At 40.6% G+C, this 14373-nt stretch overlaps 1 protein-coding gene across 4 annotated transcripts in view; it reads left to right on the plus strand.

The window, feature by feature from the left end:
- The first annotated feature begins 1807 nt into the window (after positions 1-1807).
- The window catches only part of LOC131227925 (protein ABA AND ROS SENSITIVE 1), a 56991-nt gene continuing 44425 nt past the window's right edge, over positions 1808-14373 (plus strand). The window contains exons 1-3 of one of the 4 annotated variants that reach the window (XM_058223756.1): positions 1808-2091; positions 9611-9771; positions 11884-11983. In XM_058223756.1, coding sequence (XP_058079739.1) covers positions 9677-9771; positions 11884-11983 — 195 coding nt within the window. In that variant the 5' untranslated portion in view covers positions 1808-2091; positions 9611-9676. The remainder of the gene's footprint in view (positions 2092-9610; positions 9772-11883; positions 11984-14373) is intronic. The other 3 variants (XM_058223755.1, XM_058223754.1, XM_058223753.1) reach the window with 3 other exon arrangements.

Here is a 14373-nt window from a genome sequence, read left to right on the forward strand (position 1 = left end):
CAAAGCTTGTAGCTTTGACTTTGTAATCCATGTGCTATTTGAAATCGGACGGTACTTTCATTTGATGAGGAATTTCTGAAATTCCATATGACGAGTGAAAATTGTAATACTTTGAACATTAGAGGGAAAAATTTTCCTTTTTTTTTTTTTTTTTGGAAGTTTGAGATAAAAATTGATTATTGAGCAAATCATATGACTTTTGATCGCTAATATAAGTCAATTTGTCTGACCAAGCACCAATCCGAAACATGAATCATATATCTATGGCAGGTTTAAAGTAAGCATACATTTAAATTGCCAATTCAAATGTTATGATTAATAAGAACAATAGACAGGTGGCTCAAATCCATCAAGTTGATCATCCTAGTAAATGATCCACCCCCCAACATGTCCCGATTATCTTATTAATCATGCTATAACATTAAGAATTGCCATGCCATAACATTAAGAATTATATAAGAATTATAATTTTTACCTGAGTAGAATTTTATATATGTGACCAAATGAATGGATAGCCACGATTTATTGAAGATATTGCCCGATCTAACAATATGATCTACGTTAAACCGTTTTTATATGATTCATCTTGTGACATACATGCATTACACCGTTGACCTATATAACTATGGAGTACCTAACCCACATGCACTCTAAGACCTATGAAGGGCCAAGAGTAATCTAATATGTTATCGTCATTATCTAATTGATAAATTAATTTTATGAACCATGAAACTATCATTTGAATAGATTAAATAGAAATGACTGTGTAATTCGTGAATGTGAGGCCCAGGTTGGTAGTATAAGTTCACATCCAAGAAAACACCACAATATAAATGTATTTTCTCTTCTTACTTCTAATAATAAATGGTTACAAAAATTGCGTTTCAAAATTAGAAATCTTTAAAAAAAGCGACCTCTCTTAATAAACAAATTGGCATTTACACCGACTCCAAATCCTGATCCCAAATCCAAGCCATCCAATCACTTAATTTCATCCATTAATGACATGTCTAAAATTATAGAATAATAACGGTTGATAAGTTGTACGTCGCACAGACCTTGATGAAAGGAAAACGCAGGTACCATCTTCATTAAAACTTCCGCATGATCCCAAGAAGCTTTTAATGGAGGGCGTGGAGAAAACACAGATATCACGGTGGGCCCACAGTCGCAATCAACGTTTGTCTTTCGAATCACACCTCACACGTGGCGATGAAGTACAAGCATGCAAGTGGAGGCGGATTTTCTGCAAAAGCCTTTCGCAGAAAGTTCCTGCGCTGTAAACTTAGATGGGGCACACGGTGATGTTTTTCAGGAATCTACTCCGTCCATCCGTTTTTTTTTAGCTCATTTTAGTAGTTTAGATTAAAAGTGAGCAGGATCCAAGATTCAAGTGGGCCGTAATAAAGGAAAAGGTAGTTGGGGAAGTTTATACCGTTGAAATTTCCCTGGGTTCAACAATGATGTTTACATGCCATCCATACCGTTAATAGCGTCAATCATACTGGGATGAACTGAAAATACAAATATCAGCATGATTCAAAACTTCTGTGGCTCACGAATATTTCAACTGTAGACGTTCAATTATCACGTTTTCGGCCCACTTGAGCATTAGATACAGTTCATTTTTGGCCTTATGTCCTAAAATGAACTCACAAAACGGATGGACGGTGATGATTTCTAAAAACATCACAGTAAGTCCCACCTGCGTGCCCAGCGCAGGAAGTTCCTGCGAAAGCTCCGCGTCCCATGCAAGTGTACGGGCAGAGTCACTACCATTGTAAATGGTGTCAAACTGATATCGGAATCTATATTTCATGAAACGAAAGCTATTCCAGAAGGACTCTCCGAAGCCCTTGCATTCCACCACAAGACACCTTCGGCCCAAAAAATCGGTGATTCGATCTTTCAGTTCAGACATCGTTAAAGACGAAATTTGTGGGGAGTAATCAGCCATATGAGAATATCCAAAAACTAGGTTTTCATGGGCGGAGCCCAATCAAAGTAGAAGTTTGAGATTCACTCATTTCACATCCGCACGGCCTAGGATATCGAGATTTGGATTTTTTGTTTGATTTAAAGCTAAAAGAGGTATGTTTCTTACTATTAATCTCGATCAATGAGTTTTAGTTGATTTTGATTGACTTTTAGTTTTTTTTTTTTTTAATCCTTTTGTGAGTTCGGTTCGTTTCCGACGTTCTACAACTGTTTCTTCCGTGTTTCCTACTGTGATTTGTCATGGCATGGCATCAAACCCATCCAATCGATCATGTGGGCCACCACGTTACAATCGTGCGTTTTGAGTGGATATGGATTGTTTTCTTTGGTTTGGCCCACATGATGATGGAGGTCTGATTTCTTTCTCTGGTGGCCGTCCGCTGTTTCTATGTTGTGTTCCGGCATTCAACTTTCCTTCAAGAATTGGGTTATACTCAACACTGTGAAAGTTAAATTTGTTTCTTTGGTTCGTCATCTCTTATAGGGTTGAGAGTGACGGACTTTCCCTTTGCGCTTAAGCTGTACGTGTTTTTGCAACCCTAAGGGGTTGTTTGGATGACTGTAAAATCCTTAAGTTGTAAAGGGATTACAGGTTATTGGATTGCAGGGGCTGTTTGGATACCTGCATTTGCTTGTAAAGGCTTTATGGGCTGTAAAAAATTACCACCTTTAGGTGTAATATGAAACTTGGCAAAAGCTACATGTTTCAGATTACGTATAAATTCGTTACAATTAAAAAAACATTATACATAATAAAACACAGTGGTTGATACACACTTGTGATGTGTGGTGCCCACCATAATGTATATTGTACATCAAATCTGCCCATCATGTGCTTCCCTTGATGCTCTCCTATGTCCCACCCCCCCTCAAAAAAAAAAAAAAAAAAGGAGAAAAAAAGAAGAAAAAAAAAGAAGAAGCTTCATTGATTATCAAATGGATCACACGAGAGGAAATGTCCACCATTAAAAATTTCTACATTGCATTTGGGGCTTACTGTGATGGGTGGAGGACATCCAATTTGTCCAGTGCGTGCATGCTTTGATGCTCTCCTAGGGCTTAAAAAAATCATGTCTTTTTATGTGATTTTCCGATTTTGGCGGGCATTAAAATACTTTCTTCTTAAGGCTGTAGGGGTCTATAGGTTGAAGTTGAAGTCAGGATATTATTAGGATGTGGACAACATTTTTACGTGCTGTTTCTACGGCGCAGTCTGGTTTTCATGTCATGTCTCAACACTAATGGATATACATTCTCTCTTGGGAATCGAAAGTTGTGTTGTCACATGGTCTAAATATAATTGCCTTTGGTTCATTAGTTAGTAACCTATATCAGGTAGACCTCAACAATTCATACATCCAATCAAGGCTCGTGCATACAAATGAGAACATGAATGCCGGCATAAAAAGGAAATGGATTAAGGAGAATTTCTTCATGTTATAGCACAAGCGACTTGGTCACATTTCTCGCGAGAGAATTGAGTCTTGTTAAAGAAGGAATTCTAGGTGCATCGGACTTCACGGGCTCTACAGTATGTGTAAATTGCATAGAGGGAAAGTAAGCTAGAATAAAGAAGTTGGGTGCACTGGGATTATTAATCTCTTAGAGGTTGTACATACAAATATATGTTGTCCGTTCCCTATGGCTTTTAGGATGTGAATACCTACCTTATACATTACGAACACTTTACAAGTTAGCCAAACACACAATTTGCCAAAATCCCGCAAAAATTGGAAAATCACTTCAAAAAGGACTTGATTTTTTTAAGCCCTAGGAGAGCATCAATACATCCACACGCTCCACCCGTCACAATGGGCCCCAAATGCAATTGAAAAGTTTTTTTTTATGGTGGACGTCCCATCCTTCTTCTCGTATGGTCCATTTGATGATCAATTACGCTTTTTTTGGGGGATATAGTAGAGCATCAAGGGAAGCACATGATGGCATATTGGATGTACAATACACATTATGGTGGGCCCCATACATCATAAGTGTGTATCAACCACTGTTCTATTATGTATAATGTCTTTTTACCTGTAAAGACTTTACATGTAATATGAAACATGACTTTTTGCTAGGTTTCAGATTACATCTAAAAGCAATAATGTGTTTACAACCTACAAAGCCTTTATGGGCAAATGTGGGTATACAAACAGCCCATGCAATCTGATTATCTATAATTTCTTTACAACTTAAGGATTTTTAAGGCGTCAAAATGACTCCTTAAGTCATATTTTTGTTGTATATCCATGGGTGCCACACCAGGAGGGGAACCTAAAGAAAGAATGAGAGGAGGGAAATGAATTGCAACACCAGCAGACTTAAGGGGCGGCCACGACAGGCCACACATAAGAAGGGGAGGAGACTGGTATGAACAACTAGGTAATTAAGGAGGCAAGCAGGTGTCACAAAGGGAGGAAGGGTGGTGAAAGTTGCCTCAAAGGTATTGAGGCAAACGGTGCCGGTTGGCTTGGGGATGGGGTTAGGCCACCCATTGTCATAGTGGCCATTCTTCTAACGGAGTCATATTTGTCATTAGCACCGTTGATGGAATTATAAACAAATATATTCAGGCAAACGATGCTAGTCGTCTCAGGGGCGGCGAGGTCAGGCCATGTGTCACCACAGAGGTCACCCTACCTATGGAGCTAGAACCATTGTTGACATTGTTGATGGAATCATAAATGACGGGGGCTTCGGGAGGCTTGAGGGGCAGCAAGAGAAGGCCACATGTCACCGCAGATGTAACCCGACTAGCTTCCGGGCTGGAGTAATAAAGTTGGTTGACGCAACAGGCTTTTTTTTTTATATATAGCAAGATCACTAATTTGTATTGGAAGAAAGAAGGAAAAAAACATAAAGGGCGGGGTCGCTAAGGAAGCGAGCCACCTAAGAGCCAATAAAAAGAAAATTACAACCCTTGAGATTATCTACATTAGAAGCCTATTCTATCATCCTTCTTTTGACCTTTCGCACTACAATTTCCACCGAATTGGAGACATCCTTGAAGCATCTCCCATTCCTTTCTTCCCAAACTGACCACCAAATGGTCATGAGAGCTAATCTCCATAACGTTTTCCTTTGTTTACCTAAACTGACTCCATGCCAGGCCTTTAGGAGCCGGCCTGCTGTATCGGGGAATGACCACTTGATTCCGAAGAGGATTAAGATCATTGACTAGATTTGGCTAATTTAGGGACAATGAACAAAAAGATGATCAACCGTCTATTCATTCACCATGCAGCGTAAGCACACATTAACTAAATACATCCCCCTTTTTCTCAAGTTGTCAACTGTAAGGTCAAGGGTTCGAGTATCTATGGGTGGTAGACTCTTAGGAGTTTCAACACTCGGTCAAGGGTTCGAGTATCCATGGGTGGTGAAATCCCACTACGGCATGAGTGTGTAGGGGTATGTGTGCGTGTGTAAAAAAAAAAAAAAAAAACTGTAAGGACCTTTTTTTCCCACCAACCATCTGAAGGAAACGATCTTGGGAGGAACCGGATAGCTCCAAATGTGATTAGTCAAGCAATCTTGTTTGGGGAGAGAATTACTACCCAAAAATTTGTATAAGGACTTGATCGACAAGGTGCCTGATTTATCAATCTTCCAAATCAAAGTGTCGTTGTTGATGTGGTCCGTCTTACTACTGGAGATCCACTCAAGAAGGGCCGCATATTCTGATATTTGCCAATCATATAAAGACCTTCTGCATTGCACATCCCAAACCAACACTCCACCAAGAAGGGAATAGCAACTGGCTACTGAAGAAGATGGGTTACGCGTTATGCGGAAAATATTTGGGTAATCTTCTTTCAAAGCTCTATTGCCCACCCATATATCTTCCCAGAATCAAACTTTATCTCCTTTACCGACCGATATCAAATCCAATGCCTTTGAGAACCTCATTTTTCAAAGATAGAACTTCCCTCCAGAGGGTTGAGGCTCTATAAGACGAAGAGTCACTTGTCCACCAACCTCCCCTAGAAGTACCATACTTGCTTTTGAGTAACACGTTCCAAAGACTCCCACTTTCTGTCCCTAATCTCCAGATCCACTTCCCTAAGAGTGCCCATTTCATTCTCTTGAGGTCTTTTATCCTTGTACCTCTCTCTTAAATATGTTTGCACACCTCCTTCCATTTTACCAAGTGAAATTTCTTTTTCTCCTCATTTCCGTACCATAAGAAGTTACGTCTCAGGTTCTCTAGAATGGCTAAAACAGACGGTGAGCACTTGAATAGAGACATGAAATACAATGGTAGATTCGAAAGAGTCGCCTTTATGAGGGTTAACCATCCCCATAGAGATAAATATCTACATTTCCATCTAGCATGGTACTTCTCTAATCTGACAATAACCTTATCCCATAGAGATCGTGGGGGCTTGCCGATACACAATGGAAGACCAACAAAGGAGGTCGGGAAACGGCCAATAGAGCAATCAAACGGATCGACAAATTTTTTGATGTCTTCTTCCTCTAAGTTCACCCCATACATCTTGGATTTTGACATATTCACTCTCAAACCGGATACTGCCTCATAGCATCGGATCGCAGTACGAAGATTGCTTACCTTCTCCTGACATGCATCACTGAAGAGCAAGGTATCATTCGCCAATTGAATGTGAGAGATTGGAGTGTCCATGCCCTTTACACGGATACCATTTATACGCAGTAGGCTTGGAAGATGAGTAGACGATGGCAAGGGGCCAACGTTGCCAAAGAGACCACCTAATTGACCCGCGTCAGAACATCCGATGCCATTTGGCTCGAAGGGTTGCTGCAGCCAGCCATGAGTCTCTAAGGGATGCCTCCTACTGACAGCAACAGACAGATGACGCTGGTAGCATGGTTGATCTTATAAGCGTCAACGACGATAGGCTCAGGGCAAGCGAGGCCAGGCCATGCATTGCCTCACCTCAATAAAGAAGATGGAGATGACATTAGGGCCACATGTTGACATTGCATGAGAGGGAAGCATTCGGCCAGCCACACGTCCAACTAAGACAGCGGAGGTAGAAACATGTGGCGAGTAAACAATGGGATGGATCATTGCCGTAGCAGGAATACATGCAGGGGACCATGCGTCAATTGTAAGGGGATCGAGCCTCCATTTACTATTGAAGAATGATACAGTGCTACGTTAAAGCAACTGAACGGAATTGCACTTTCGTCTCTGCTGGCTGCAACTCCTCTGGGAGCAGGTGGAGCAACATCCCTTAACTTGTCTTGGAGGCTCAGCCAACTAAAATCATGCTTCCCTGAAGCCTCTTGCCTCACCTTGACCTCCATGCGAGCTGGCACCACAGAGACTAGGACCCTTGAGGGGGCGGAGAAGAGTCTCAACTTTCTGATGAGGATGCGGGCTACCCAAAGCTCCCACCTGCTTTCCATAGTAGGATCGAAGGATAGAACCTCGTCAATGCAAGGACCAGAGGAAGAAATTTTAACTCCACAACTCTAGTGGAATGCCCCATAATTGGTATAAGGAGTCTTTCGAGCCGAAGATGGATCTCTTAGCCCATCTTCATAGAGAGACCATCGGGCCATCGTTGAAGAGGGCTCTCGTCATTAGGACTCGGTCGAGTGTTCTTGTTCGGCCCCCGTCATTAGGACTCGGTCGAGTGTTCTTGTTCGGCCTAAGGTTGAGGAGTAGTTCATCCTCTCCCAGAGGCTTAAGGGCAACATTCCTTAAGGTTGCAACAACCTTCCAGCCAAACTTTTAACTAAGCCAGAGAGGCTCCCTACCTGGTCTTGACAACGAGATTTCGTTGGAGGGTACAAGCTACATCCCCCATTAGCTAACTATGATCTCAGGACTGAACTCAAAATCAATTTTCTGGACCCGAGGATTATCCGACTTCATGGCCTCTTCTTAGATGCCATCATTCATGGCTAGAGGGACATCAACGAGACTCCAATCACCGCGTCTTTGAATGGGCAACTAGATACTTTTTGGAGCTTTTTGCGCTTGATCATATTCCTTGGATGGCTAATTGCCCTAAGGTTCGAGGGTTTTGAACCATTGATCTTCGTGTCTCTCACACTCGGAGCTTTGTTGATGGTTTCCGGGCCATATCAAACATTTTGAATGGAGAGCTTGCTACCACTGAAGCCAGCTTTGTGGAGTGGCAATGGCTTGTGCAACGTCCTTTGCAGACTCTGTGCGCATGAACGCAAAGCCATGACTAGAAGGAAATCCTTTCTCCTTCGGGATGCCGACCTCCTTAATCACTTTTGCCTTCCTAAAGACTCCGGAGAACTGATACTTGTTCCACTCTTTCGGGAAGTTAGTGACGAATAGAGTGGGAAATTTCAGAAGGCGGGTTGACAAGGTCTTCTTCTTTGTTATTGGAGGGCGTTGCATAGAGACCACGGTCTAGCCACCTCTGGCAGTGGGCTTAGGGTAAGAGCCGACCGCCAAAGGTTCATTCTCGCAAAGGATGACACATGGGCTAGCTCCCCGGCTGAGAAAGCAAAAACCGAATATCCTGCTTTCTCTGGAGAACTCTCTACTGTTCAGAGGAACTCTCCTCTTCGAAGCTTGAGCAAGAGATGGTCAAACTTCATCTCTCACACCACGAATAGAGAGAACATCTCCTTTGAGAGAGTGCCTCTCTCATGACTTTCTTCTTCCCTTGCCTTTCCTATTTCCTTTAGTACAACTTTGGTAGATTGAGCTTCTCTAGCTCCTGATCTACTTCTAACGAGAGTAACAACACCCTTAGGGGTTAACTCTCTCCCTCGAATCATCTCTTGGTCTTCTCTAATCCTTTGCGCTCGAGAGATACCTTTCTCGATTTTACTCTCTTGGTTCATCTCTCTCTATCTGTCGTGACCTCTCTCTCTCTCTCTTGTTTCTCTCTCTCTCTCTCGCTCACTTATCTCTTGTTGAGCATAACCTGGAAGGTTTTTAATGGTGAACATCCACATCCCAAATGTTCACTTTAGTGTGTCCCCCCCTTGATTTTTGGATTGGCCATTTTTTTTAAAAAAATTTTGGCGCCAAGGAGAGAAATAAGGAGTGCCAATGATGGACAGATTGGATGTCATTGAAACATCCTGATTGATTGCACATTAAGCTTTACGTAGAAGCGTTTGTAGTGTATCCGGCCTCAGTAATCAATGTATGCCGTGACTATGATTAGTCAGGTGTCAGGTGCACCCATACATTTTAGGTACTAAATCACTTGGGTGGTCCGCTGCTGCTCAATGGCTATGACCATGAGGAGAACTTTGATCTAATTATCTGTCTAAGTGATTCATTAGATGATTCCTCTTGTACTTCATATTTGGTTTCCTTTGGTGTGTTGAATTTATACTTCCACGTTACCGCATTTACATTGTAATTGGCAGCGCATTGTCCCCCCTATTGTATTTGTAATTCCAAACACTAATGCTCTGTTTGGTAGATGCCTAAAAATGAGTTCATCTCATTTTACTTAACAGCAATTATGTATTAGATCTCTAACACAATTACTGTTAAGTAAAATGAGATGAACTCATTTTTAAGCTTCTGCCAAAAAAGTGCGTAAGTTGTTATTTTTTCATATTGAATCATTGAAGATATTTTGAACTTCTTATTAGACACTGGAATTGTGTTTCATTTCAGATGCTTTTCCCAGGAAATGGAATTCATCCTAATTGTTGAAGTGTTTTGAAAGTAATAGTTTTACCGATGGATGCTCAAGCACAGAAGAAGGCTTTGTTTCGTATGAAATTGAAAGAGGCTGCACAAAAACGAGAGAAGCGTATAGATTCTCCTCTTGTAAGGTAATTGGAATGTTCCGAGTAGTAGTATTGTTGGTCATAGACTGGAAACTCTGAATGTTTGTGCTTTTACATTGTAATACTGAGAAAAATGTGATACAAGGTACTCGGATGTTGTCTAACTGGATGATACATCAAATTGAAAAAAGAAGTTTGGGCCATTAACAGCAACTTAGCTTTACATGGATTTTGGTTATACCCGAGCTCCTGAACACTACTAAGAAAAGACTCAATACCAGATGGAAATTTGTGCTGGCTCAAACTTGTTATCTGTACCAGGTGGAAGCTGCCCCTGCCCATATTGAAGAACAAATCATTGTAATTCCCATATTCACCTTGATAGGCATGCCCCATACTGCTGCTGTGCAATGTATAAACTCCTCAATACTAGTTCCTGACATCATGGGCCCTATTGTATAAATTAATATGTTAGATCCCATATGTTTCAAGCATCATCTGCTACTCGAATAGCCTCATTCTAGTTGGGCAGTGCCATTTCCACTTGGGCTAGGAGACTCATCTTCACTATCGGCTTCATCTGCAATGCTCTCCCTCCTGCCAGCATGTTGCTACACACACACACCCACACACACACCCCTCATCATCTCCATGATCAACACAATCACCCTTAACTGCACGCTCATCCGTGCACACATGCCTGTGTGCACACGCAACATCACCTTCATGATCATCCTCATTTGTGTTTACCTTGTTGACATCACCACCAGCACCACCTTCAGAATCAGTATGAGTAACTCTACTTCTATTGTAACTATGTGTGTCAATGTCGTTGTTATCAAATTTCTTCGGCATACCAATTGAATTGGCAATTGACCTTCCTGTGTTTCTGATTCGGGTCTAGAATCCTTTTCTGTGTCTATTGTTGTCAGGAAGATTTATACCTGGGAGTTTTTTTTTCCCTCCTCTCTATTAGCCATTCACCTAATGGGTTGACATCTTCAAATATTTAATCGAAATTTACTGGATCATAGAACTATTTGTCATCTTCTCCTATTTCTTGTCCGCGATCTCATGGTCAAGTGCACATAGACTTGCTTTTCGAACTCTGCCAAAGTCAACCTGTTCCATCATCATATTCATGAGAGAGTGTGCTCTTATTTTGCTTACAACATACAGCCAATGATGTCATACTTGCATCATATCGTAAATCGTAATAGTTTTTTTTTGAAAGGTGAATCGTAATGGAGGTTAAACCACATCTAATTGCAAATCATATCGTTAATCGTACCAGACTGATGCTTCTCTCTCTCTGTTTTTTTTTTGGAAAGATGAAGGGATTTCATTAAAAAAGGGGAAAAGAACAAGGGGAGAGGCTGCTGAGAAAGCAGACTGTTATGCTTCTCTTGCAGTATGCCATTGTCACCTGAGTCCCTCAAGTCATTTCTTACTTTCAACCCTATTCATTAAAATTCTGGATCATTTCAGTAGCACATGAATATACAGAGGCGTATTAAAGCATTGATAAATGACACTATCTCAGCGCTCTTGAAGATTAAAAATCTCGTGATCCGATATGACCCATGAAATTTGATCCTCTTAAATCACCTAACACCTCGATTCCCAATGTTTTCGGTAAGTGCATGACAATCATTTAGTTATGTTCCACGAACAGACATTCCTTGTACAACACTTATTTTGTGTATGGAAGCGAGGGATCTCATGCCTGTGCAAGATCTGGGCCATTCATCAGATGGACCACAGTTTTATTTGTGCTGGTTCAGAAATTGGGCCAGCCTGCTCATTAGGTGGACCGCTCGTTTGATAAAAAAATGTATGTTTAAAAAAATTATTGACAGTACGCATTCAGCAACAAGTGCAGCCCATCTGTCATGCGGATCTTCCTGAATTTTGGGCCAGTGCACATTCATGGCAGATTAGGGCGCGTATGTGTTCAATGCTTGCATGTGCGCTGCAATGAAGATGTTGATTCTCTTCATAGGGACATCCTTTGTATCTTTGTTATGATGTCAATAACAGTGAATTCTTTCATATCTTTCTTACTTGATCACAATATTTTGTTGAAGAAAGTTAATAGGTATAACTGAAATGAATGGTGGAAGTGGAGGTTACTGATTATTACTTTTCTATGACTAGGTACAATGAGTATGATCAACCGGTCTGCAGGGTTTGTGATGTTACATTGAAATCTGAAGCTCTTTGGCCTGCACATCAAGCTTCTCGTAAACATCATGAGGTGATCTTCAGGCTTCCCAATCTATGTTGATAATTTTCTTACATCAGTTATGGATAAACCATTTCTTATCTGGGCGACAAAATTCTTAAGCTTTGAAGTGAACCACATTTCCAAGACTGGCTTTAAAAATCCTTGTTTATAAATATAAGTGGGTTTTCAGAAGCGGGGAGTGATCCTTGACCTACAACCAGTGTTTGAAATATTGGTATCGCGCAATGTGTCGCACCCTTGGGATACATATACGTATCGGTTATCGCACAGGATATATCGTTTGTATCGCGTAATTTATCGCACTTTTTGGGAAACATAGGGAAACATTGGGAAAATGTTTGAATTTTTCAATAAAACTTGAATTATTAAAAATGACCTTAATACACACTTTTAAATCATAAAATCTCAAAAAATAAAAATAAAAATTGCACATAATATGTTTCCTTTGTATAGGGACCTAAGTTATGCGCTGTCCGATTGAACTAAAACAACTATATTCAAATATGTTGCATAACATTTATAAATGCATCAAGACATGTATATCCACACCGTCCATTTGTTTTGCCACCTTAATTTACGACGCCATACCAAAAATGAAGCATATCATTAAAACCATGTCATATTATCAAGTGGACCAGGCCATATGAAACAATATTGATTCAAGGCCCTACCATTAAAACCTTCTTAAGGCTCACCTTAATGTTTTCGTAGTGTTTATTTACCACCAATCAGTAGATAAGTTCACATAAGCCTGAATGAAAGGAAAAAACAAATATCAGATTAATCCAGAACTTTTGTGGCCCATTAATAGTCAATCACAACTTTTTCCTTTGGTATGGTCCACCTGATAATTGGATGTGCTTCGTTTTTTGGATAATACACTAAAATGATTTGGAAAAATGGATGAACGACATAGATACAGAATACATACATTAAGGTGGGCCCCGCATTAAGGGCCGCACCGTCTTAGGTGGGTATTGGGTCTCACCTAATCCGCTCTCTAATTCATGACGTGGATATATTTACTTTTTGATAGGTTTTGGCTCAAAAAATGAGGTAGATTGTGTGGGCCCCATGCATTCTATCCATGCCCTCCATTCATTTTTTTTGGATAATTTCAGAGCTTGAGAAAAAAAGGGGCGGATCCAGAGATCAAGTGGACCACATATGATGACGTACGTAATATGGTGGGACCCTGGTTGTGGGGCCACCTCAATGTAATATGATGTACATACAACGTCAATTCACTTTGGCATATTATTTTAGGGAATGGGCCAAAAAATGAGGCAAATCCAAAAATGAGGTGGACCACACCACATGAAAAAGAGGTGGACCGCACCCCATGAAAAAGCGGTCATTGAATGACCACTATTAAAAAATTTTTAGGGGCTACAAAAGTTTTGGATCAAGCTAATATTTATGTTTTCCCTTCATCTAGGTCTGTTAGACCTTATTAACAGATTGGATGGCAAATAAACTCACGATGGGCCCTGGGAAAGCTTCAATGGTACATATCATTGCCACGACTTCCTATATGTGGTCCACTTGATCCTTATATTTACCTATATTTTAGGTTTATACCCTAAAATGACCTATCAAAATGGATGGACGGTGTGGATAAAACACAAATATCATGGTGGGCCCTATAGAGCCTTTGACAGGACCGTCCGTCTCCAAGGATTTCAATCCGCGCCGGATGCGGATTTGCTGCAAAAGGCTTTCGCAGGATGTTCCTGCCTGGGATGCTAGATGGGGCCCACTGTAATGTTCGTGAGAAATCCACCCTATCCATCCATTTGGCGAGATCATTTTAGGAGATGCGACTGAAAATGAGGTGGATCCAAAACTCAAGTGGGCCATACGAGAGGGAAAACTGGGCAAAGAGTTTTCTACCGTTGAAACTTACCTGAGGGAAAACTAAAAATGCAATGGAATGGGCTATGGCGTCAGATGTATTAGGCGAAAGTTTTTTTTTTTTGGTTTCCTGTTTCATGGTCTGAGTTGTAATTCTTTATGCTTCGGTCTTCTCTTGGTAAAATTATCATCTTTCAAAATAAATACATAAATAAATAATGCAACCACTGAAATTTTCGTTAGAGATGAGAGGAAAGGATGCAGATCCAGAGGATTCAAGAAATTGGATAAAGAGTGACCTGGCACTCTTGTCAGTCCCGCTCAGTTTTTTTTTTTTTTTTTTTTTTTTTGTGGGGGGGGGTCTTTAATAAAGGAAAACTAAATGCAATGGAATGGGCTATGGTGTCAGATGCATTAGGCGAAAGTTTTTTTTTGGTTTCCTATTTCATGGTTTAAGTCGTAATTCTTTAGGCTTCGGCCTTCTCTGATAAAATTATCATCTTTCAAAATAAATACATAAATAAAAAATGCAACCACTGAAATTT

Source organism: Magnolia sinica, chromosome 15 (assembly GCF_029962835.1).
Source record: "Magnolia sinica isolate HGM2019 chromosome 15, MsV1, whole genome shotgun sequence".
Taxonomy (NCBI): domain Eukaryota; kingdom Viridiplantae; phylum Streptophyta; class Magnoliopsida; order Magnoliales; family Magnoliaceae; genus Magnolia; species Magnolia sinica.